The sequence below is a fragment of the Rhamphochromis longiceps genome, linkage group LG12 (genome assembly GCF_057381845.1).
Source record: "Rhamphochromis longiceps isolate RC_006_pf linkage group LG12, R_longiceps_female_GT1.1, whole genome shotgun sequence".
NCBI classification, from domain to species: Eukaryota; Metazoa; Chordata; class Actinopteri; order Cichliformes; family Cichlidae; genus Rhamphochromis; species Rhamphochromis longiceps.
In genome coordinates this window covers 44,559,639-44,586,760 of record NC_140568.1, presented here as the reverse complement: position 1 = coordinate 44,586,760, position 27,122 = coordinate 44,559,639, and the positions used below count along the sequence as shown (strand labels likewise).

General features: G+C 40.5%; 1 protein-coding gene across 1 annotated transcript; it reads left to right on the top strand.

Annotated features, from left to right (window-relative positions):
• Positions 1-1,935: 1,935 nt before the first annotated feature.
• On the top strand, positions 1,936-7,776 carry LOC146658102 (uncharacterized). The gene is made up of 6 exons (XM_085426561.1): positions 1,936-2,103; positions 4,171-4,261; positions 5,294-5,328; positions 5,466-5,574; positions 5,739-5,986; positions 7,256-7,776. Exons 1-6 carry the CDS (start codon positions 1,939-1,941, stop codon positions 7,421-7,423), a joined length of 816 nt encoding a protein of 271 aa, XP_085282687.1. The 5' UTR covers positions 1,936-1,938; the 3' UTR covers positions 7,424-7,776.
• Positions 7,777-27,122: the final 19,346 nt, after the last annotated feature.

The following is a 27,122-nucleotide window of genomic DNA, read 5'->3' as shown; positions in this document are numbered from 1 at the left end:
AGATGACCCGTTTCAGAACCTCCAATGCTCTGGTAAATGTGACTTCGCCGAGCGGTGCGCCCGCACCCTGCTCGTAGCTGCTCTCCGTGATAGCCGCGTCACGTTGAGATTCGCAACCCAGCTCCGGGCTCTGTGAACTACCTGCGCCGGCCTGACCCCGTTTTTGACGTCGCTCCCTCTTATCTGCAATTATGCAAAAAAAGAATAAAGGGCAAATGGTGGGACTTTTAGTGAGAGAACTTGATTATCCGGACGCAGCCGCTACGGTCACCACAACCAACCAGGAAGGAAACTCCTGCGGCCTTTCCCAGAAGTTGTCAGAAGTAGGTTTCCCGACCTCAGAGAGTGAAAAAGTGAAAATAAATAAACAAGCGGGTGCCCAGCGGCAAAAAGGGTTATTTAGAGCCCACAGGGCTGATATAGAAAGTGCGGATGGCTAAATGGCTAAATTCTCCAGATGCCTGCTAATGAACTAACCATTTGATTCAGGTGTGTTGACCCAGGGTGAGATCTAAAAGCTGCAGGCCCTCGAGGCCTGGAGCTGCCCACCCCTGGTGTAAACAGTCCAATATTTCAGCAGCTCAGTGATGGCTTGTGGCTAGAAATTCTTCCTCCATCTGCTGCTGTTGATGCTTCTGTGAAGTGTACGGCTGTGGTGGATGGAACCAGAGAGGATCTTCAGGCCTGTCTACCTGCAGAGGTCCTGGATGGCTGGCAGAACCACAGACAGATTGAATACTCTCGATGGTGCATCAATAGCATGTGCTGTCTTTGAGGGTGACATGAATAAATAAAGTTTGGGCCTTCGTGTTTTGAAGATTGAAGACTTTGGTGTTCTCTTTGGTCAGGCCACAGCCAATAAAGTCTTGGCAAGATGGTCAATCACTTATACCAACAACAGAAATACTGGCACTGATGCACAGGGATGAGGCTCCTGCTACAGCTGAGAATGGGAAGTGCAAAGAAATCTAATCTTATCTGTGTTTCACGTAGTTTCATGCTCCATTTTGTTAGTGTGGAACACTGAGGCCTCAAACTGTGTAAAATAAACACATTAACTAGATTTAAAGGGTTAAAGGCTGAGACGGTGTTATGACTGCACTTGTCCAACTCCACAATGAAGCCGCATGAGATTTCTGCATGTTCAGCATCATCTCGTCAGATTTCAGCAGATGTGTTGTTCAGAGGAAACTGCTCAGATCTATCATTCGATCAGAGATGTGTTATATAGAGACGTGACTCTTAGAAACATGGATGCAGGAGAGCAAAACGTGCTGCACACAAGACGTCAGAGACACACCTCAGGGGCAAAAACACAGATGCAGTGAGTGGGTGAAGTGAAGAAGAGGAAGTGTCTCGGTGTCTTTAACCGTCTGCATGGACATAAACCATGTGGACACAGCTGTTCCCACACCTGCCTGCTGTTTCTGTCGTCTCCTCCAGTTTGTGTAAATGATTCTTTAACGTTAGAAAGAAAAGTAATAAAAGCTGAGTTTCACTTCGAGTTTCACAGTCAGTCTGTGGATCTGCTCCACAGAAACCCCCTCTGTGCTGTCAGTAACAGTCTGAGTTTGACTTTTATACAATAAAAATGATCAAACCTGAAAGCTGAGGGATTTAACTCTGAGTACAACAGCGTGTTTCATACATGCGCCTCAGATATGAAATATTTATTTGTCTTAAACATTTTGGTCTTTTAAATGTTTCAAAGCCTTAAACACAAGATTTTTAATGAAGGTGTTTGAACCTGGAGCACGAGCTGCCTCCAAGTCCACGGACACAGTCACTGGTGAAATGCGTGACATCACGTGGATGGAGACACGGAGCCTGCGGCGTTTCAGCTCGAATGTTTCACCGTTTTTGTGCAGATTAAACTAGAAAAAAATCCTGAGTGACAGAAAAAGAGACAAAAGAGACACTGAAACATTGTTTGCATGGATGAATGTTTTGTGTTTGTGTAGGTCTGTTTTACATATTATAGCGTGGCACAGTTATTGCTCTTTACACGGACACGCGCGCTTTCCTACAGACTTCCGGTACTGCCTCATCCTCCTCTCCTCTAAACGTTACTCTGACTCTCGGTTTCAACTGCAGCGTCAACAGGTCAGTGAACTAAACTTTACTCTTTATTGTTTTTTCAGTTCCTATTATTATCATTTAAAGCGGGCACGTGATTGACTTCAAATTGACAATAATCATTCATCATTAGATCAGCTGCACGAGGTCTGATCTAATGATGTTTGATTTTGGAAATATAAGATATTTCCAAAATCAAACTCGAGTTTGAATGTTTGCATCTTGCACCGAGGTGAGGTTTGCGCGAGTGAAAGTTTTATTGTTAATATTTTTGTCAGTGAGAAGAAAATAAAACAAAAAAATTAAAGAAATAAAAAAAAATCTCAGTTATGGAAAAACGAAGAAGCTCATAAAACAGAGGCTCTGCAGACTTTTCTGTTTGTTTCCAGCCCGAGTTTATCATGAAACGCTCAGTGAGACAGGATTTAAACCTGGAGCGCGAGAATGACGTAGGCGTGTTCATGTTCCGTAAACGAGTGGCCGGTAACGTGTGCGCGCGGAGGAACAGTGACTCCTCTGATATGAGACGGGTCCTCTTTACTGACCCGGTGCTGAGCAGCAAACACAGCAGCGCCGACATCATAACCGCCAACCACAGGAGCGAAGCTCCAATAAAGAAAGAGAAAATAATGTGACAGCTTCCTTCTTTGTCATCTAACTGTCACCTGGAGGAACCATCAGATTTGTTCTTTATGTGGTCTCAGGTACATTTCTGAATCTCTCACTCTGATCTGGTCAGTGATCCTGAAAGAGCTCAGAGGTGTTTGACACGAACACTGCCGCTGGTGTCAAACACACTACAGGGTGTCTCCGACACAGCCAAAGAGCAGCTGCCACCAAAACAAGGGTGCAGGTTTGATTCCTGTGACCTCAACAATAATCCTTTTCATCAGAGATGGAGTTTGTCTGCAGTCCCCGTGTCTGTGATTGGTTGAGAGCTCAGTGCTGTTAAAGAAAGGCTGATTTTACTTTTCCATATTAGATCATATTGATTAATACTTTTACCATGTGCCTTTGGCCTGGCATGCTAAATTATACTGTGATTTAAGCCGACGGCCTCCATGCTGCTAAAATTCCCCAACATTTCTTGACATGCGGAGAATGTGACCTTCGTACAGCAGCTGCGTGTTTTTAAGACACGTTTCATAACCACGGAGGAAACAGACACAGTTCACGCTGGGTCACACAAAACTGAAAGTAACCCGAGACAGTAAAGACATGCAGGTCTTCTCGGTTTATACACTGCATATAACCAAACTAAGGATATTTCTGTGAAGGTTCTCAGTCATCCAGGTCATTGTGAAACCTGGCCCCACCTTATAAGGTGGGGCCAGGTTTCACAATGAACTCACCCGAAACCCTGGCTGATTGGGACCCACACCCAGTTTCACACCTTGTCTCAGGCGATTAGAGGATCATCAGGGGTCCTTTTGTCCCTCTGTGGGGGGAAACTCCCACTAGGTTTATATCTGGGACTCTCCACCATTTGACCTTAGAACTGAAGAAGCTTCTTGGATGAGAGGTGAAACGTCTTCAAGTAACTTAAAGAAGTCCAGACGCTTTTCTTTGCAAGCTCCTTTGACAAACTAAGGATATTTCTCTAAAGATGAGTTTAGTTTTATTTAAATAATTTATTCTGGTTTATTTTAACCCGTCAGCTTTGATCTTTACCTTCATTGGTGTTTAAAGTAAAAAGCACTGTAAAGATGTCATTTCTTATCTTATGTCACTGTTGACGTCACATAATTTACTGACTCACCTAATTTAACATTGCAGCAGAGGTTTCTTATATAAGTCTGAGGACATTCACAGTTTAACCTTTCCTGAAATGTAAATTCAGCTTCATTGGTCATAAAAATCCTGCTGTGACAGAGTCAAAGTTTGTGTTCGTGTAACTGAATTTTAATTCTTCCAGACAGGACCCTGATGAAGGCCACAAGCCGAAACGCGTTGGTCTATTATTAAAGTTGTTCATCTTCCCTCAAGTGTTGCTGGAGTTCCTGCTTTGTGAATTCTTTTATCCTCTCCATGCACCTTGGAAGCCGGTGAAGTTGTGCCAGAAATTTTTTTTTGCTGCGATTTAAATTCTTCCAGAAAGCCCAGCAGCTCCTCTCATCTGTAGTTCACGTTGCTCAAGTTCAGTTGGTGATGGGAAGCACAGCATCAACATCGACATCAACATCTCGTGAGTCCTTCACACATTAACCCCGAAACTCTGCTGGAGGCAGAGGGGAGGAGCTCTGACCCATGACTGATTCTTATTGGTCAGTCACAGTCTGATTACAAACAGAGTCAAACTGTCCAGTCAAATGGCAGATTGCTAAAACATGAAGCAGATTTTCAAAATAAGAGATGCCAATGTCTTCTTCATCTATGAGGGTTTAATTATGTTTTTTAATAAAGGATGTTAAATATTTATAACAGCCATGAAAGGCTGGTTTTAGCTTTCTGTGTAAAAAGTGAAGCAACTGTAGAAATATCGTGACACATCACATTGTGTTAAGACTTACAGTTGCATTAAAGTGTAGGAGAAAAAGGCCTCAGCTCCTCTGATGTTGACTTCAATAAACACATTTGTGACGGGTTTATGAGGTTTTTGTAAATTATAATAATTTTTAGAGGATTGTAATGGATAAAAAACCAGGTAGCTGTTGTTTGACTACAAGCCATCACCCAAAAGTCAGGTTCACAGTCAGATCCATGTTCTTCATACCTGGTTATGAAACACACAGATCATACAGTAAAATCACTCCAGGCTTCAAAACAAGAGCCAACGAGTGACATCAGTGGCTACATCCATCTTTTATACTGCATGTAAAGTGCACTACAAATTCAAAATGTTTAATTTTGAGTTAAAATATTCTGCTAACACTGATCTTTGATGTCCACATATCAGTGATAAAGCTAAATACCAGAAACACCTGTTTGATTCAGTTTTAACAGAAGGTGAAAATTAAAGCTCTGAAGAAAGATGCCACATATAACAAGACTGTTTTATTATCATCATCATTTTTAAGGATGCTCGATTAACCTTCAGCCAAGTCAGTGCTGACATATTATGTCTCAGTGATTTCACCCACATGTGAGGGCAGTAACCCCAAACATCATCACTGACTGTAAATACTCAGAGGAGATTGATCGTGTTAACACTGTGTGTGTTATTAGGTTGATACTGTCTGTGGATGGATTTGGTTTATAAAATGATCTTTTCCTGCAGGTTCTGAACATCAAAGCAGCTCGAGCACTGACATGGTAAGAAAACCGTTTGCTTCTGGTGTCTGTGGCTGTGCTTTGATTGATTGATTTGTTTAATTGGAAGTCTCTCATCAATGTGCTGCAGTCACTGAGCACAGTCAGCTTCAAACATTTTCTCTGTCTGTAAATCACAGAGTGGTCGGAGGCCACGGCGCGGGGACTTGATAGAGATCTTCCGTGGCAGCTATCAGCACTGGGCTGTGTATGTTGGTGATGGCTCTGTGGTTCACTTGGTCGTGCCCAGTAAGTCCCGCACACACCTGTCACAACACCCCCCACAGCTTAACTCCTCCCAGTCTGGAAGCAGAAGCTTAAATGACATCACACATGAAACTGATTCATAGCATAAAGGATGAAATCATGAAGCCTTTACTTCTGATCCCAGTTTATCCTTCATGTGTTTGCAGGTTTCAACAGCATCACTGTCATAACTCAGAGGGGGGTTGTGAGGGAGGAGAATCTGAGGGCTGTGGTGGGAAATGACCAGTGGCAAATCAACAACAGCCTGGACTCCACCCATAATCCCCGCCCAGCTGACGTCATTGTTACAGAGGCCAGGAGCTGGGTGGGCAGAGAGATAACGTACCACAGCATCAGGAGTAACTGTGAGCACTTTGCCACAGAGCGACGATATGGTGTGTCTGCGTCGCAGCAGGTGGGTGGAACCATGTCGACCCTTCAGTGATTTTCTAAACAGAAAATACAGAATCTGTTTGCAAAGAACAAGATCTGTGCTGCTGGAAGCTCATTTCCTGTTTGACCCTTTATTTGAATTCTACTGATGAATCCCATTTCAGCAGGTTTTGACTGGATTCAGATTAACAGAGAATGCATTTGCAGAAACATAATGTAAAAACATCATCTATCTCCTACTGACTAAACTTTAGCTTTAAAACATATTCAGCACTGTACATGTAAACAGGAGATCTTCATGTGGATGTTGTGTCTCCTACTCCCCTCGTGGTGGCAGATGGCCCCGCCCCTCCCTCAGCCTGGTTCTGTTGGAGGTTTCTTCCTGTTAAAGAGGAGTTTTTAAATGAACAGGTCACATTTAAAGTGTTTTGAAAATTGGATCAAAAACTCATTATAAAAACCTCATTTAATCAGATATGCATGTAAAAAAAAAAGCTCAAGCTTTCAAGCTTTTCCAGCACATTACCAAAAAAAGAATGCATGTTTCACATCACCTCAGTAAGAACAAGTCGGATCATCCAAGGTTGAGTTAAACATCTTTGTTCCCTTTTTGTAAAAACAGAGAAAAATGCATCACACAAAGGAAAAGGGTGCCTTATATGCATATAGTGTATAAAGCACATTTCACTTAAAAATTAAGATGTACAAACGTGAACAAAACAACATGTTAGAGTTCCCCATCTCCTGTTGAAAAACCCCACAAAACAAGAAAACTGCACCAAACACCACCAAATAAAACACATTAAGGCCAAGTTAATACGTCTGCTCATCAGATATTGATGCTTCTTTCCTATGTGACAGATGTTTGTTTGTTTTTTTTAAGTTAAGATCTTGAAGGTCAGATTTTTAAATACATTGCCGTCTGTATTATTGCTGAAGGCCTAGATTGTCCCCTTTAAAGTGTTTGTGCTGATGAGACAGGCGTGAAGAACGGCACTGACTGGACAAGAGAGCACAAACTCTGCTATTGTCATTTTCCATCAAACACTCATTAAAACATCAGCCTGCAGGCTGTTAGTGCACTCATCCTCGACTGTCCGGGGAGGGGCGGGGTCACACGTTGAAGCAGATATGCAGAGGTGCACGGCAGCCCAGGCGGAGGAATTTTGCTTTTACACTCATTTTATTTCTCTATCTGATAAGAAACTAGGTCTGAATGGAGTTTTGAATCATGGCAGTCTTCTGTTCATCAGGATGTCTGCTCACTTCCTGTGATGTTTTCTCCCTGCAGGTGCCTCAAGGAGTGGAAGACTTTGCCAGAGTGTGGGATACAGTTACTGATACAGTTACTGATACAGTTACTGATACAGTTACTAATGCTGCTACTAATGCTGCTACAGTTATTCATGCTGTTACTGATCTTGCTACAGTTACTGCAGGCCTGGGACGACTTTGGTAGGCCTAAAGCAAACTTTGTGTGAGACGCTAAAACATTCCTGTCATTACCATAAAATCACACAGTTCTGATCACTGAATCCACACGCCTACGTTAGTGTCCACAAAGAGATGGACAGAAGAATCATCAGGAAACCTCTGACTTTATTTTAAAATACAGTAAGTGGAAGATAAATGTGGTTCCTCTGTAACTGCTGCAATGCCAGAGCTACGATTAGATTACTCCACAGTGCTTTTAATCATGATGTGTTTCCTTACATCACTTCATCCACTGGCCCACAGTATATAAATACTGCATCTTCACAGAGTTTATTGTAATTCTTACATTTTATGACAAACAAATAATAAAAAAAATTTTCCCCAAAAGTTGATTCTGTTCATCTGGACAATTTTTGAAGGAAAAAAACTTCGTCACTCATCTTCAGTCTCAGCTGACTGCAGGTCAGGTCTTATAACCAGGATATTTGCATAATGACTGAAACTATACAAAAAAAACAGTTTCGTGGTGAGATGCATTGACTGCGCTGTCATTGTGTCATCGAGAAAAAATTAAAGGGAAACTTTCAAACTTTCTTTGATTCATGCAGAATATGGACAAAACTCATTTTGAGGTCTATTTCAAACAAGTGATATTAGATATTAGTCTTTTCCTCATGTGTTTATACTCATACTGACACGCTTTCAGTCAGAATTGACAGAATAGTGTCATCAACCAGTTCATTCAATCGTTTTAATTAGCAGTAATCAGCCCCACAGAGAGGAGCTGCTATTTAACTGATGACATGTGAAACGGGTCAATCAGCTGTTTGCTTAATTTGAATTTCTCTGAAGTCTTTGAAAAAACACAAGATTCATCAGAAATGTAATGATGTCAGATAATTTATCTGAATATAAAACTTATAAAAAGAAAAATCTGCAGCTGACAGATTTTGTAAAAGTACTACTTTAGTAACACTACAACAACAAATTGTTTTCATTCAGGTTTCTGAAAATCAGGAGAAACTTTCAGGGGAAAGAAGACAAAACGATTTCTCTCCACAAATTTTGACTTTTGTTGCAGGATCTTTAAAACAAAATGAAAAACAGTTCTGATACTTTCCTGCAAAACAACAAAGCACATCAGTTCCACTTTCACTGGTTCCGTCATTTTTGTAATGATGTAATAATGATAACCGTCTCTTCTACAACAAGTGAGAAATGTATTCCTTTGGTTCTCTTTATTAAACCTGAATTATTCAGATTTTTATAAAGTGTTTCAATGAAGTAAAATGAGGGCCGTCTGCATGACTGCGGCAGATTCAGCTCAGTTCACTTACTCAAAAAGACCTAATACACGTGTTCATGTTCAATTTAAAGGGTTGAAGACGACTTTCATCAGAAACTTTGAATTGTTCGGACGTCTTGGTTAAAGCAGGATCCTCAGTCTCAAATCTGTCACAGCTCACGTTCTCCATTGTTCTCCTTTACAATCTCACACGAGTGCTTTAACTTCTCTGCGTGATCAAGTTTCCTCTTCCACGAGTATCTGTTTCTGCACAGTCTGACCACAGCTTCTAAGGGTGGACGCTTGGTGTAGTCCTCAGATGAGCCCTCCTCTTTGGGATTTGATATCACAATGACTTAATGGACAAGAATTTTATTTGAGTCAAAACTTGTTTCACAGGTTTTTCTGAAGCTGATGTATTTTTGTGCACAGCAGTGAGAAATGTACTTTGCAAACGTGCGCATCATTCAGCCGATGATGTTTCACAGGCTTCATTTTTCCAGGTAATAACAAAGAAAAAACGGCTCTTATCTCAGTTTGATGTGTACTGTAACCAACTATTTAAAATGACCTACACTGTGCTTTGTGTCTCATTTCTTCTAAAATACTCTTAATACCTGATTACTTGATGAAAACCTACAGTGTGACTTATTTCTTCAGGCCTGTAACAATTTAAATTCTTACTCCTTCATGCTGATGGAAGTGCTGGTGGGTAATTTTAGGTCATTAAAATTACAGGTGATGTGACATGTTGTATTATAATCACTGGCGTGCACAGATAGAGACGAGGTGGTGCTGAAGCACTTGCCCTTTTGCCCTCAGTCCAAAAAAGTGCCCTTTTGAAAGACGTGATTTTTTTTTTAAGCTGATTTTTTTTTAAAGATTTAAAAAGGTGTGAAAATAATGGCTTGATTTGTGCCCCTTCTTCAAAGACACCCGAACCCTGTCGCTTTTTCACTGTCACCGTGTCACGTGAACACGCTTGCAGTTCATTTGTTGTGAGGCGTGTAGCAGCGGCATGACATAGGACTACTTGGAGTAGGCATAGTAGGCTAACTATAGCGACTGGGAGCCACGGCGGACAACACGGCAGCTCTTTCCCTTCCCAACCAGTCAGGTAACCCATGAATCGAGTGAAATTATTCTGTTTGCCCTCTAAGACCAACCTGCAATTGTTTTGTTGTGAAGTAGCCTGTCAGAAACTGCACATGACAAACTTTGCCAGCTTGCCCCCTCCATCCATCCATATGGATAAACAAAAAAACGACACATTTAAAATGTAACCTAAACCATTTAGGCAACCCCACTCTCCATCAATTCCGACCTTTTTGCATACACTATTGAAAATATCACGTTATGCTATAGGCTACATGCCGTTAGGCAGAGGGCTCTTTTGAGCCCATTTTTCGTTACAAATTTTAGGATGATCTCACGGAAATCTGTGAATAAATACAAAGTTTCCAAACTGAAGTCAGTGACGGGAAGACATCACACTTTTTAGAGATGGAACTGCAGAAAAACCTAAAACCTTGACATGATTATGAATAATAGAATTATGGACGTTTCTCCGTTTTTGTGGATTAGCCTTTCCATAACTAACGTCAACTACTGTCCTACTTTGGTAAGATTGAAATTAATGTCTTTGACTGTCTTTAGTAGGTGTCTCCTGTGAGAAAGTTAGAACACCGTCCAACTGTCTAAAGATGCAGTCTTTAGCCTAACTGGTTGTTACTGACTCAGCGATGCTCGCAGACATTTACGCACTGTGTTGTGACCTGATTGTGACAGAACAGTGACGTTGTTATTGGTAGTTTGAAGGGTACGGTGTTGGGGGTGGTGCATGTTAAAAGTTTTGAGAAGCACTGGTTAGACATGTTAATTTTTTTTGGTGTAACATATTGGCAACATTAACACATTAATTTGCTAAAGAAAAAATAGGCAGTTCCCAATTGCCTGTGAAAACGACCATTCTGCCCTGTTCTTGTAATGACCACAGTCAGTCTTATTCGTTCTCATACATTTTGGTCTATTTATTTACTAATTTCAGCAAGCATAATGCCTAGGAAAGAGAGGCTGAGAAAGGAGAAAATAAAAGTCAAATTGCATTTAACCTGTGCGATTTTTTTTATTATAAAAAGAAAAGGTTTTCCACATATGCAAAAAGTGCCCTTTTTCCCCCTGGAGCACTTGCCCCCCAAAATGTCTGTGCACGCCACTGATTATAATGTTATATGAAAAATAAACTGCTATAATCCGACCTGACTCTGCTTTGTCTTTTCCAGCCTCAGATTGGGTTTGAAGGCCTGAACGTCTGTGTGATGTGTGCCCACTGGGAGAGGATGTATCAGAGTAATAAAGACTCACCAGCTGCTGCACTGGCCATAATATCACTGCTGAAATCATCAGACACATTCAGCTGGAAGGAAGAAAAAAGAGACTTTTGTGAACTACAGAAGAACGAGCAGGTGTCTGCTATAATTATTTTACCTTTATAGTTTGAACTTTAAAGAGCAACAATCTAGACCTGACCTGATATGACCTTCACACTGTGGTGAGCTCAGGTGGGAGGAAGAAACTTCAGCCAGAGATCAGAGACTGTGTTTGAAATTCAGATGTTGCTTAAACGCTGCATCCTGTGAATGCAGCAACTGACCACCTCAGACAAGTGAGGAAGCAGCACAACACAACAGCAGTAACTTTATAACACTGGAACTTTTTATGACCAGCACATTAAATGCTCATGAAGCTGGACTCAAACACACTTTGCTGTCCTCTGCTGCTCTGCTTTGTTGTGACCACAGAATCTGTAACAGAGGAATCGCCGTTACGTCATCAGTCTGAAATAAAACTATGAAAAATTTCAACTTAAATATTTGGTGACATTTTCCAGCTGAAACCAGTCTGAATGAAAATCCACTGACTGTCTTTGCTTAATAAATAAATCAATAAATACAGAATCAGCTGATGAGCTGCTTCTAATTCCTCCTCAAATGATCTGAATTTCATCCGTAATAAAACTCAGTGTGTAGTTCTTTAAAGCTGACGCTCAGTTTTTGTTTGAAGTGAACAGAAAACTGGATCCAGCTTCGTCTGTGAAGTGTCACCAAAATAATTACGAAACACAGACACTCACCTCATGATCAGTTTTATCTGTGATGCATGCGATCAATCACTACTTCTCCTGATCAGTCTGCCGATCGATCATGGACGCACTGTTTCTAACGGTTTGTTGGATCTGACTCGTGAGCTGAACTTGTTGCTGTGAGAGAAGTGTGGAATGAAAGAGGAGGTGTGCAGAGTGCTGCGCAAGTCTATATTTCACGTTTTCCCCTGAAAGCTCTTCGGGAGTCACCTTAATGGTTCAAAATACGTTTTTATTCCTGTCAAAATGTTTTCATTGGCATTTTTCATAGATTCAAACATGTTCTGTGTTTTTGTGACAGGCTGCTCGTAACAAAGTGTTGAAACATCACAGACGAGTTTAATCTTGTCTGTGATGTGGAGACAAAACACTGGTTCATCTCTTCAGTTAGGAGCCTTTTTTGTACTTCAGTGATTCCAAGGTCAGTGTTGACTTACAAACAGGTCACTCTTTCGAGGATGCCAATGTTCACATTTTGGACAGATGGTTTGAGCAGAGGGCGGGGCTTATGACACCAACTGTCTGCCATCTATAACCCAGTTTTGAGAGCCCTTCCCAGACGCCTTAACGCCCACTCACATCTCTTGTCAGTCAATCTCAATAAGTCACATGACAGGATGAGGCACAGGTTGACAGTACAGCGTAAACTAATGTTGTGTTTATAAGACTGGGGAAACCTGCAGTCAGCTGAGACTGAAGAAGTCACTTGGATGATGACGAAACGTTTCTCCCACAAAACGCTACGTCCAGATGAACAGAATCAACCTTTGGAGACTTATTTTCCTGGATGATTGAGGATGCATCAAGACAAATCTCCAGATACTTGTAACCTCGATACCCAGATGTCTTCAAACTGTTTTGAAAAAAAAAGGAGGAGCTACACCGTGACAAACATGCCCGTTTACCAACTATTCAGAGACTTGTAGTAAGCATCACATTTGATATGAACTCATTTTGGGCGTGAAATTGTAAAATTTCTCAGTTTAAACATTTGTCATGTTATTTATGTTCTGATGTTATTTGAAAGTCTTTTATTTTTCATTTTGTTAAAATAAAAATAAAAACATCTCAACTTTTCTGTTATTCAGGTTGTAGGTGTAGCCACAGCAGATCATCTGTCTCCATGTCACCCCAGTATCTGTCACACCAACTCTACTGCATGTCTTTCTTTACTACATTCAACAACGTCATCCAAAATGTTCTTCTTTTCCTCCTGCCTGTCAGCTCCAGATCCATCATTCTTTGTCCAATATATCCACTGTACCTTCTCTGAACATGTACAATCTCAGCCAAGGCTCTTAACTTTATCTCCAAATCACCCAGCCTGAGCCGTCCCTCTGATGTCCATCTCTTTTACTCGCACATGGCAAACACAGCTGTGAGATAGAGGCACACTACAGTTTCTAATGAGTTCAACAGTACGTGGACCTTCCAGCAACAATAGCCAACTGCAACCACAAGATGGCAGTAATGTAAAGCATGGGTCCAAACAGCTGAGTGGCTTCTTGTTTTCGGAGATGAAAGAACAGAAACTGCTTTACTTTAATACTTTTTAACCCTTGTATGGTGTTCGGGTCTGTGAGACCCGTTTTCAGTTTTTTTCTAAAGAAAAATTAAACAATTAATTATTTTTTCAACCTGAAATTCATTGGCTTTGGCTTATTTTCTGTGAAGAACATAAATCCAAACTCATTTTCAATGACCTCATACTGTACCTCCCCCCACGCATTTACATTACACACAAGGTGTTCGGGTCCACTGGACCCAGGTCTAATAAAAGTGTTGAGAGTGCAGGTCCTGTGTTCCCACACTCTGTCCTCCTCCTTTCTGGTGCTGCTGATAGTGTTTTCTTCCCCTCCTGCTCCCGCGCAAAGTTGCAGCATTGTTGAAAATTCAACCATCAACACCGTCTGCTCTGACATTCCCGCACATTTTACCCTCTTTCTTGAGGAATCCAAATTTTATGTTCTCATACCCTGTCCGACCTGCAAATTAGGGGCATAATACTATAAATAAGACTTTGCCAGTGTGGTTCTTTATCACAACTGATCAAGATGGCAAAAGATTATCTGCTGCGAGGGCCATCCAATTGATTTTGGAAGAGAGAGGGGCTTCGGATGATGATGTTGACAAAGAGGTTTCAGAATATTTCACATTTCTGAAAATTCAGTCTGACAGTGACTTTGAAGAAGAGGATGAGGTTGAGCACCATTTAGTAACAAAACAAAGACGAGTACCCCATCTGCTGCCAGCTCCAGGACCAGAACAAGCCCACCAGACAGCAAGTGAAGAAATATGGATGTCAATAACTGGTGAAATTGAATGGTCTTCTTGCCCAAGAAATGAGCCACCCTGCAGAGCTGTTACTGTGATAAGCCAGGGCCAACACGGCTGGCAGTTACTCATGTGCAGGACATCAAGTCTTCATTTGAGCTTTTCATCCCAGATTCCATCCAGAAAATTATTCTGGATTGCAGTAATCTAGAAGGAAGGTGTGTTTTTGGAGAGAGGTGGAAGGAGATGGATCAAATCCATCTAAGAACCCCAAAGGCCTACTTTGGGGTTCTTATCCTTGCAGGAGTTTTCAGGTCCAAAGGGGAATCGACAGAATCCCTGTGGGATGCAGAAACCGGCAAGAACCTTTCCGTGCATCAATGTCTCTGGAAAACTTCCACAAAATTTCCAGGATTATCCGTTTTGATAACCGAGACGACAGACCAGCTCGACGGCAGAGAGTCAAGCTAGCTGCCATCAGGACAGTGTGGGATAAGTGTGTGCACCACCTCCCCCTGTTTTACAACCCTGGGCCTAATGTCACCATTGATGAGCAGCTGATCCCATTTAGTTGTGAAACAATATGTTTCACGTGTAAATGTGTTGTGTCTTTCCACTCACTCCACTTGATTATAACTGATTTATTTTTTTTATTATAACATTTTATTTAAAAAAAAAACAAAAAACAAAACAAAAAACGAGCACATTAATTCATAAATGTGATCTAACAAAGGTAAAGGGAAAAAATTAACTGTTTGCTGTTCATATGGCTTGTGATTGGGATGAAGTAAACATCTGTTGAGTAATTTAACATAAAATTGTTTGATAGTGTTAGTTTGGAAAGCCAAAACTCTAGCAGGCAAAAACAATGCAACAGCGCCATCTAGTGATTGCTCAGGTTAACAGCACAGTAAAGCGATCACATTCAAAAAGTCCTCCAACCTACACAATGACACAAACTCACTGGCCACTTCTTTAGGTACACCTGTTCCACTTCTCATCAATGCAAGTCTCTCATCAGCCAATCACATGGCAGCTCATGGCATTTATGCAACTGAACATAAGATGACTCTGCTGTTATTGTCAGACACGAGTTTGACCACAGTGAAACAGGGACAGTCTACACAGATACACCTCCTGAAAGCTCTCATTACTGCTGTATATTAATAACTGTTCACATTTACTGTGTGCTATTTTAGGAGTAACCTGTGTAACTAAGCAGACACCCACATGAACCCTGGCAGGTGTCCTGCTGATGACACTGAACACAAACCAAGACTTTTGTTAGTTCTGCACATTCCTGTAAAAAGTGAGACGTTCACTTTTTGTAATTACAGCTTGATGTTTGTTGTTTCGTTGAGTGGCAGCAGGATGTGACTTTTTTATTATAGTTCATGATTCCATTTGAAGTGTAAATGAGTAATTTCACTCTTATTTAAAGTAGCTTGAACAAACTCCATCAGGGTAGTTTACATCTTAGCAAACGCTCCAAGCTCACAGACCCTTCTCTGCCTTTGCGCTCTCTGTAGTGTTTGTGGTAAAGATATAATATAATAAAAACATTATTAATGACAATAAGGCAGCAACCCATGAATATGTCCACTTCCTCCTCTTCCACTGATACTCTTCCTGCAGCTTTCTGTGGTTTGCTTTCACCTCCTCCAGGTTCTGTTTTTGCTCCTGATGAAATCGCTCCAAGATCTCCTTTCTTTCTTTACCCCAAGCCTCTCGCTCTTTCTTCATCTCTCTCCTGTGCTGCTCCAGCTTCCTCTCAGCTGCTTCCTTTTGTTCTCTTTCTGACTGAACTCTCACTTCTTCTTGTTTTTTCTGTCTCCTCGTCTCCTCCTCTCGTTCTCTCTTTCTCTCTTTGCGCTCCTTGTTGATGGATTCGTCTTTATCCTTCAGCTGCTTTGCTCTCAGTTTTCTCTCCTCTTCAATCTGTCCTGTCTGCTCACTGATTTTCATCGGTCTGCCAGTTCCTCCACTCCTGGCTTCTGCCTGACACACATTGCACCCAACCACTATGGCGCCCCCTGCAGGTGTTGAGCCTACAGGAGAATGGGCCCAAGTCCCTTTTTCAGGCTGTGCCCGGCCGAGCCCCTGGACTAAGGTCCGGCTACCAGATGCGGGCCCTCGGGCATTTTATTTTCCTAAAATGGTTAATTTCTTAAAATGGTAAATCATACTTCCCTGTGTTCTTGACTTTGACTATTGAAATGTGCTCATCAAAATCGGAAAGAAGGATCCTTTTTACTGTGCGTTGGTTTATCGCCCTCCTGGCCCAAACAGCTCATTTTTAGCCAAGTTTAGTGATTTTCTGTCCTCTACTATGAGGTTGTCTAAATTGCTTCTTGTGGGAGATTTTAATATACATGTTGATGATGAGTCTGACCTCTTTGCTAGGGGTTTTACCAGCATCATGGACTCTTTTCATTTTATCCAACATGTATCTGGCCCCACACATAACAAAGGCCATACACTGGACCTTGTTTTTTCTTTGGGTCTGAATATTGATTATATTTGTTCTAAGAACATTTTTATTTCTGACCATTATTGTGTCTTTTTTAATATGTCTTTCTATGAGCCTATGTCTCCTGTTCATCGGACAGTTATTTCCCACACTTTAAACTCCTCCACAGCACAGAAGTTCTCTGATGCTTTTAATTTAACATTATCCTCACAAAACGATGTTGATTTTTCTATAGATCTATTCAATTATCATTGTCTTTCGATCTTAGATGAAATCTGTCCGATTAAAATGAGACCTGTGCTTGTTTCCAAGTCTGTACCCTGGTTAAATGACAACATTCGTCTTATAAAACGTAATTGTCGTAAAGCTGAGCGGTTATGGAGGAAAACCCACTTAAATGTTCATCTCCTTTATTTAAAGGATCTTTTAGCCTCCTTTAACAATGCTATTAGAGTTGCGAGGGCTGCTTACTTTTCTCAGTTGGTTGCAAAGAGCAGAGGTAATCCTAAAGTTTTATTTGATACTATTACTAATATTATTACTCCTGCTCCACCTGCTGCTATTATTTCTTCTGTTGAAGATTGTGAAACTTTTCTTGCTTTCTTTTTAGAAAAAATTAGCAACATAAGGAAAAACCTGTCTTTTTCAGCGTCTGCGCTGTCAGTTCCCACGCCAGCTCGGCCTGTTGTTTTAGAAGGTTTTTCACCTGTTTCACTACCAGAGCTGGGAAAAATAGTTAGTGCAACAAAATTATCCTCTTGCTCTCTTGATTTTTTACCTGCATCATTATTCAAAAATGTCTTTTACTCTACTGGTCCCTGTATTCTTACTATAATTAATACCTCCTTGGCCTCGGGCATAGTCCCTGCCTATTTTAAAACTGCTGTTATACATCCCTTGTTAAAAAAAGCCTATGCTGGACCCATCTCTCACTAGCAATTATAGACCGATCTCAAAAATTCCGTTAATTGCTAAGATTCTAGAGAAGATCGTGGCTAAGCAGCTTACAGCAGTTTTAGATAAATATAGTATTTTCGACAAATTTCAATCTGGCTTTCGTAAAGTTCATTCCACTGAAACAGCCCTTCTTAGAGTTTCTAATGACATTTTGTTACAAAGCGATGCAGGTAAATGTTCTGTTCTCTTAATGTTGGATCTTACGTCGGCCTTTGATACTGTTGACCACTATATTTTACTTAACAGGCTGAAACACTGGGTTGGTGTCTCTGGGACTGCATTGAAATGGTTCTCCTCGTATCTCTCTGAACGATATTCTTCTGTGGCAGTTTCTAAGTATAGATCATCTTCTGCGTCCCTGTCTTTTGGTGTGCCACAAGGCTCTGTGCTAGGGCCATTACTGTTTTTAGTTTATTTACTCCCTCTCCAGCACATTTTGAGCCCTTTTGAGGATATTTGTTACCATTGTTATGCAGACGATATCCAACTATATATATCTTTTAAACCCGAAGAGTCCTCGAAGCTGCAGCTTCTAAATGTGTGCTTGGAAACCATTAAAGGCTGGATGGCTGAAAACTTCCTCCAACTAAATGAAAATAAAACCGAAGTCCTCTTATGTGCCCCAGATAGACATATACCCAGTATAATAAATGCTCTTGGTCCTCTTTCAACGTTTGTAAAACCATCTGTCAGGAACTTAGGGATTATCCTTGATCCTGCTCTTACGTTAGATAGTCTTGTTAAATCTCTTGTTCGGTCTTGCTTTTATCATTTAAGAAATATTTCTAAATTGAGCTCTATAATATCCTATACCGAACTGGAGATTGTTATTCATGCTTTTATCTCTTCACGACTGGACTATTGCAATTCCCTGTTTACTTGTCTAAACAAAGGTTCTTTGGAGCGTCTGCAGATCGTTCAGAATGCTGCAGCAAGACTTTTGACGAAAGCTTCTAAATATTCACATATAACACCGTTGCTTATGCAGTTACATTGGCTTCCTGTCGAATTTAGAGTCCATTTTAAGATTTTGGTTTTAACTTTTAAGGCTCTTCAACAACAAGCACCACCATATATTATTGAACTTTTACAGCCCTATGCCCCTAGTAGGTCTCTGAGGTCGAGTAGTCAGGGCCTACTTGTCATTCAGTATACGAGACTGAAAACTAGGGGTGATAGAGCTTTTGCTACTGTGGCCGCCAGACTGTGGAATTCCCTTCCTCAGGACTTACGATCCGCTGATTCATTGATTACTTTTAAAAAACAGCTAAAAACACATCTTTTTAAAACTGCTTTTTGCTAACTTTGTTTGTATTTTGTCTTTTTAATCTGTTATATCTTGTAAAGCACTTTGTGATCTCTATCTAGAAATGTGCTATATAAATAAAATTTTACTTACTTACTTACTTATTATTATTATAGCATGCTCCTTTAATATTGGTGTTCTATGGCCTAGTATTGGTGTCTTTAATCTTTAGTTACTGATGACCTTGGTTTGATAGACTTCCTAGTGTTTCCTTTCTGTGCCCTCCGTCTTCATGGTTTTCCTTCTGTCAAGTTCATATGCTGAGTCCTTGCTTCAATATTTATTTCCTGTTTTATTTTGGTACTTCCTGCTTCATGTGTTTAGTGTCCAGTTTTATTTCCCTCAGTCTTGTTCTCCTTTGAGTTTTAGTTGTGCTCACTTGGCTTGTCCAACCTCCCTAATTACTCTTAGTGTGTTTATAGCCCTTATCTCTCCTTAACCCTTGGTCACATCAAACTGTTTGCCTGCTGCCATGATCTTAGTCCCTTGTGTTCCATGAATTTTTTACACCTTTAATGAAAGGTTGTTTTAAGCTTCAAGTCTGCCTGTCAGTCTGCACTGGGGTCATAGTTCTTCCCAACTACAACACTTGTGACTGTTGTTAACTTTATTAAGATCCAGAGTTCTGGGAACTTAGATTTTCGTGTTCACTTAACTACAATATTGACATTGACAATAAAATTGTTGCCCCAGAGGCACGCTTTCAAAAATAAAGCGTTTATTTCAGACTTTTCAATTTAATTCAATTTAAATAGCACCAAATCACAACAACAGTCACCTCAAGACGCTCTATAGTGTAAGGTAAAGATCCTATAATAATACAAACTGGAGACCTTTCATGTGTTAGGCAATCATTCTAACCCTACACTATGGAAAAATAATTTAACTTTGTTTTTACAAAGCAAGTATCAAAGGAATGCTGGATAAATAAAAAGAAGAGGACACAGCTCAAGGTTAGCTGATGCACTGTTCATTTCTATACTGTAGGTTTAGCATGCACACCTTACAAAAGGTCCCAGTTCCAACAAGGAGGCAACACAATCCCAACCTTGTGCAGTGCACAAGCTAGTACACTGCCCCTGTTGCTCCAAACTCTGGTTACACAGGTAGGTTTCATCTGATGCAAAAATCGATGCCAAATCAAATATGCAGTTCCTTCATTTTGAAATACACGCCACTGAAGCTGAGAGCTGGAGAAAGCCAGATGTATTTATTATAGAGTAAAAGAACACTTTCCTACTGAGAAACAAGGCCTACACATGTGATTAGAGGTAACGAACACAACATCAGACACTGATGCGGTGAATATACGCACAGTGAGAAACATTACATCATCCAGGCTGACTCTGGATGGGTCTGCATCACTCACTCACTCACTCACTCACCTGTTTCTGCAGTTGCCATTTTGCCGCTCTGCTGGAAACAGACGAGATGAGCAGATATTTATTAACTCATCTGGAGACAAACTGTCGGGTTTAAGAACCTGAGGAGAGAAAAGTTCAAAATGTTAATTTGTTAATGCGTCGAACTCACAAACACAACACCTCATGTTGTATCTTCAGAAAGCAGTCGAGCTGCAGGTGACTTCCACCTCTGTATCATATGGAGTGAAAACTTGAAGTAATTTATTCACAAGGTATAAAGTCTATTTACATCTGAGCTGTAAAAGTGAATCTGAACACCAGGTTGTAGAAATCACAGCAGATGGTGCTTCAAATATAGATGCTGCTGCACACAAGCAGCCTTCACACAAACACACCATCATTGTTAAGGACAGACCCTGAAGCACCAGTTTATAACTGTTGTTCTGTGAGAGTAGTGTGAGCTTATTGTTGTGTAATTATGCATATCGCTTCATGATGTGTTTTAAAGCAGGTTGTTTTCACTTGTACTTTTATATCATGTAAAGGTGGCCAAGTGTGCATACAGGTTATAATTATACAGGACTGCTTCTCACAGTACTCTTTTATATGAACATTTATTTTTTCTCTGAAACTTTATTTCTAACCTGTGTGTGAGCCCTGCCTGATGTGATTCCTGTGGGGAGGCATCGGACAACCCCACGATCTGCCAAGCCAAACAGGTGGAGCGACCCTGTGGTGACCCCACTGAGCCAAAAGCAGCTGTTTACAGTCAGAGCTTCATCAGTCTGTTTATTTTATTCAGTAGTCACATTTGAAAAATATATTAACAGACAAAAGTAAAACAGAACTTAGTTATATAGAAAAAATAAATAATAAATTGATTATCGCAGGTAAAAATGGACAATAATGTTTAAGTATACATGTTAATAAAGTTCAAGAAAAAAAAAAGCCTTGGCTCCTCCTACTCTAATACCTAAATGGTGTCGGAGGCCTAGTTAACAGAGATATTTATCTCAGTTTAATCCTTGAGTCGCATCATTTCAGAGAGATTATACAGCAGATTATAGAGAGAGCAGATTAAGGTCCATGAACCATATCAGGACCACCAAACACGGTCCAAGCTGGTTCTACAGCCTCTGATCCAAAGAACACAGCCCACAGAACAGGCCTGTATCAGGACACAGTGACAGACTTTACTTTTCCTGATTCCTGATCAAACCTTTCACAACAGCACTGCACTCCTCAGCTTTAACTTTAACCAGGTTTAAACGACAAAGAGCGAGCAGAGAAGTGAAAGCAAGTGTTCTTGTGTTATGGCGCTCCATTTCCGCGTCTTCCATTTCCGCGTCTTCCCATCGCACCTCGGCTGCGTTACTGTCACAGAGATATGATGTAATCATGAGGTGAGCAGTTTTTCTGTACTTTATCCCGTTTTTTAATTAAGTCACCGGTTCAATCTTACTTTCACACAGATTTACAGACAAAAATACGACATGAACTATATCGTTTACTTCCGGTCCAAATGTTCCGCGTTTATTACCTGAACCGAAAATTCACCTCGAGGTCACAGAAAGTTTCTCACAGTTAAAGTCTGACGGCGGGTCTGAGCCTGCTTCTCTGTGCTGTCTGTGATAAATGTTACCTGGATGAAGACGCTGTCACGCAGGTTCAGAGCTGCAGGATTGAAGTTTCTACGGTTCAGGTTCATGTGACGTCAGAGGACACGCCCACCCGCAGGAGAAAAAAGAGAAGTGCGTCACTGCGCGCTCAGATGTGCGCTTACTCTGTCCGTGTAAAAACTCTCCATCAGATGATTTCTCTCTGATGGAGAACAGATGTTCAGGAAATCTGTCACACATGTTCATACTTCAGCATTTACTGAACAGAAAGCGTTTTTTTTTTAGGTGACACACCTGATGTGTCCTCTGTCTGAGCTCCTCCCATCTCCTCAAGCACAACAGCCACCAACAAGAGGAAGAGGGAGGAAGACGTGCGGAGGTGTGAGCAGCACAGCAGGCTGCAGGAAAAGAGGATGGAGGAAAAGATGTAGCAGGATGCAGCGGCTCTCAGATTTAAATCATCTGTGACACTTCCAGGTGTTGATGATGAGCAAAACAAAAAAGACACAAGTGAAAGTTTACCAAAGAAATGCAGTGAAGTGAGGAGAACCGTGAGCTTAAAGAAACTGTTAGATCAGGAACATTTGATGAATCTGCATTTGAAAAGGATGAAGATGAAGTCGAGGCAGTGATAGGAGTGCCCACATCATTACAAGTAGTTTTAACATGTTTGGTGTCTTTTCTGCAAACTGGAACAAACCTGATTCCTTTAAAAAAAACTGCTTGTGAGACTGAAATGAATCTCCTTCATCCCTGATTGTTTTTTGTTTAAGATCTCAGCTCCAGGAGCACCACTGAAGACTTGTGTCAGTGCCCATCATAGATGTGTCTGTATTATTGACTGCTTTGAAATGTTCACTGAAAGGACCTGAAAGCAAGAACACAAACATACTTGAAACACAAACATCGCTATACAATGAAACACGAAACTGGCAGGAAGATCCGACAAACACGTGACTGAACAAAGTGGATTTTTGGACTCTCTCAGCACAGGAGGTGTAACGTTAACAGAATCATTTAGGTTGCATAATCCTGAACTGAGGATCCCAGCTTCCTCCAAAGAGAAGACATAACTGTGGAGCTGAGGCCCACAAAAGGACCTGTATCACTCAGAGTACATGTTGGGAGCTACTGGAGAAGAAAGGAATACAAGTGAAGATGTGTGAAGCAGAGCACCCTAAAGGTCTTACACCTCTTGATAAATTTAATTGGAAAAATTTACAAGATGATTTTGAGAATGGTCTCCTGTGAGAGCTGCTGTGATGCAAAAAGACAGGAGGCTGAGCTGGAGGTGGCAGAGGACGGGAGGATTTTTACTGGGAATGATCAGGATGGACAGGATTAGAGAGGACTGCATCACAGGGACAGCTCGGGTTCAGCAGTTTGGAGACAAAGCTGCACGTGTGCAGAGGAGGGATAGAGGATAGACTGGGAAAGGATGTGAAGGCAGAGCTGCCAGGAGGAAAAGAGGAAGACCTCAGAGAAGATTCATGGATGTAGTGAAGAAGAACAGAGTGTTGGTGTGACAGAGGAGGAGAGAGAGGAAGATGACCTGCTGTGGTGAGCTTTAAAGGGAAAGAAGAAGAAGAAGGTCGTAGATACAGCATATCAACAGCTGTTTACTTGGCTGAAAAGTGTAAATATAAAAATACTGGCAGCAGCCTCCTCGTAGATACACCAGTCGCATCAATTTCAAAGTCCTACATTTCGCCTTGTTCTCCACTTCTCACAGTGTGACCCACACATCTCACTGCTTCATACCTGCCCAGAGACTGCAGGTGGTCTTTTCCCTTTATGTGGTCGGCCTGGCTGTCCATGAAAGAAATACACAATAAGCATGAAACCTGACTAATGGACAAAACAGACAAGCATCCATCCTAGAAACAATTTACATCCTTGCATGTAAATTATTACACTAACCGTGTGTGTTGGACTTTATTGTGCATGAAGATTCATCACTGCTTCTTTCTTCATGTGTTTTACTAAAGTGACCATAGGTGTGAGTAGATGTCTGTGTTGGCCCTGTGACAGGAAGCGACCTGTCCAGGTGTACCCTCCTCTGTGTTGAAATAGTTTGTAATTATGTGTGCATTGGATGTCTAAAGTTACGACGTGTTTCTGGTCTTTTATACAACAAACCCAGTAAATCAGAGTTGCTGAAAAATTACTAAATATCATCATGTTGATAATACTTCCTGCTGTCAGTATTCTGTGTTCAAAGGTCATCTTATTAAAGATAAAACATTTAAAGTGTTTATTGTGACACTTATTTATTGTGAATAATCTTGACTTCCAACCGGGGATGTTCGATATAGGTTTTAAGGAATGGAAGAACAAAGGAATTCAGAGACTGAGGGACTTATTCTCCAACAATGTAGTTATGCCATTTGACCAAATGGTTGAGAAATATTCTCTCCCCAAACATGACTTTTTCCATTACTTACAGATAAGGCATTATATTTTACATAGTACTAACCTTAGTGACAGTCATGAAGTCTCTCCTGTTGAAAAATTATTATTTTTAACAGACAGAGAGGTACCTGTGAAGATATTTTATAAGGCTTTATATTCTGTACCTTTAGTGATGTCACAGAGGCTTAAAGGCACATGGGAAAAGGAGTTAGGTATAGCAACTGATGATGAAGAGTGGAAAGATGTCTGAAGTTATGCCAAATCAATCTCAGTTTGTAATCTTACCAAAGAAATACAGTTAAAAATCATACACAGAATGCATATATCCATATCTCGCAGACATCAATATAATCCTACCCTTTCAGCCATGTGCCTCAAATGTAAGACAGAAATTGGTACCCTACACTGTTCCAAAAAATAGTAATGTCAAAGTATTTTACTGTGTAGTTTACAGTTGTGTACTGTTTTTCTAGAATATCATTACATTTACAGACTTTTACAGACATTTACACATTTAGACTGTGATCTGACACGTCAAATGTAAAATAACATAACATCACTGTAAATGTAATAAAACACAATTTACTTGTTTGTTAAATATATTTTGTTGTACATATGCATATTTAGATCGTAAAAATACATCCAGGAATGTCTCCCATCATGCCTTGGGACATGTGCTGCTGTTTAGATGTTCTTGTTTTATTGTTTATGGTTACGTTACTTTAAACTGTTATCTTGAATGTTGTGTTTACGCCGTGGTGCAGCGTCACTGACAGTTGTTGTTTTGTTCTGACCCAACCCAGATCTCGACTGAAGTCCCGGGGTGACCGTGCGTTTGCTCTGGCTGCCCCGGTACTGTGGAATACCCTTCCTCTCGACCTCCGCGCATCTGACTCCATTGCACTGTTCAAATCACGATTAAAAACCCACTTATTCAATCTTGCCTTTCCCTCTAGTTAATATTTCTTTTATGATTTTATATCATGCACTTCTATGCTCATTTAAATTCTTGTTTGCTCTGTACCTGTTGCTTTCCTATGTATTAGTGACAGTTATCTGTTTGCATATTTAGTACTTGCTTTGGTCCTATTTCTATTATCCTCCTCATATACTCTATTTTACTTGTTAAGCACCTTGGCATACCCTTGGTTTTTAAGTGTGCTTTATAAATAAAGTTTATTATTATTATTATTATGTAGAGAGAGTGCTGTACCATGAGTGACTTCTGTTGCGCTGTTGTTGAAACTTGAGGCACATTGTAGCACCAGCAAGTGTTTTAATAAGGAGCTCTCCCTACCAGCTTGGGGTTAAATAACAAGCTCAATCTCTGTCTGTGAGTTTCTTTGTTAAGATTTCTCTGCATGCCACAATATAAAACATTGCATGGACACGCTGTGCTAATTATATATTTTGAAAAAGAAATGTGGAGGTAGGAATTGCAATTAATATAAATAACATGACGCTAAGCATCGGCCAATGAATGTGAACTAACAACTACAAGGTCGCAGGTATGGCTGCGACCGTAGGAAAAAACCCTAATATGAAGGTATTTTACTGCATTTTACAGTAATGTTCTGTTCTTCTAGAATATCATTAAAGTTACGTAAATAGACTTTGACTTCACATTTTGAATGTAAATTAACGTTAAATCACTGTGTAGTAATACAACATAATTGTCATGATTATTAAATGTATCTGTCTGTACATATGCATATTTAGATTGTTAAAATACATTCACAAATGTATCACGATTTCACAAATATCTGTCCGTTATTTGAAAGATTGAACTGTTGAATTCAAATGTAATGCAATGGAAAAGTATATAACATGATCCCTATAAGCTTGTGTTACATCACATAAGTATTATTATCGCTGCTAGTTAGGCCGTTCGTGGCTCAAGAGTTGGCAGTTTGCCTTATGACCAGAAGGTTGACGGTTCGCGTCCCGGCTCGGACACTCTCCGTCGTTGTATCCGTGGTCAAGGCTCTTCACCTACCGCCTACTAGTGATGGCCAAAGGGGCTGATGGTGCGATATGGCAGCCTCGCCTCTGTCAGTCTGTCCCAGGGCATGCAATCAATTATTATTTAAACCAACTGTTAACTGTATATTTCTGTACATTTACGTATTATGATTCATATTTCCACATTCAGTGACCTTGTTTATAGGTAATTTCATTGTTTGATCGCGTACAAATGTTCCTAATTTAATGTCTAAAAGCACTTGGAAAAGGCAGAATCCCATGTCAAATTAGCGCAACTAATTGTATTTTCATTACTGGAAATAACCGTATTTTTATGGGACAGTTATTTTCTGTTATTTCACGGTCGTATTTTGGCGCCCCAGCTGCCGGAAGATTGCTGTTGTTTTAGGATGTTTTTTTTAACAGTGTAGCTCACAGCTTGTGGTCATGTTTGAAATTGCAAGAATATTGGTCTAATGTGTTATCTGAAATGGAGAAGATTTTTGGTTGTGAATTGGAGATGGACCCTCTGTCTCTCATACTGGGTCTCCCCAGCTGGCGATTAATATCCAAGAATAATAGGAGATTGTACTGTGTTCTCACCTATGCGGCGAGGAAGAATATACTACTCCAATGGATTTATGAAAAAGCACCAACTATTAAAGGTTGGCAAAGAGTAGTGTTGGATCTAGTGCCATTGGAATATCTTGTATACTGCACTCAAAAACAGATCAATTCTTTAAGGTGTGGGAACCATACTTGAACTATGTGGAACCTGATGTTTCTAATATTATGTTACAAGGATTCTCTTGAGTGTTCAAACTGCAACGTACTACTGGGACCACAGGTACTGTATTGCATTCTCTCTTTATTTATTTATTTTTAGATGGAACTGAGCTGGTGTCCTGTGCTTAGTTATCAGTCTGTTTGTTT

Excerpts from the sequence above, each read along its gene's own strand:
- LOC146658102 (XM_085426561.1), top strand. The coding sequence starts at position 1,939 with ATGAATGTTTTGTGTTTGTGTAGGTCTGTTTTACATATTATAGCGTGG. Across the intron at positions 2,104-4,170 it reads TTCAACTGCAGCGTCAACAG|AAAGCCCAGCAGCTCCTCTC; the intron begins GTCAGTGAACTA and ends AAATTCTTCCAG. Across the intron at positions 5,329-5,465 it reads GCAGCTCGAGCACTGACATG|AGTGGTCGGAGGCCACGGCG; the intron begins GTAAGAAAACCG and ends TGTAAATCACAG.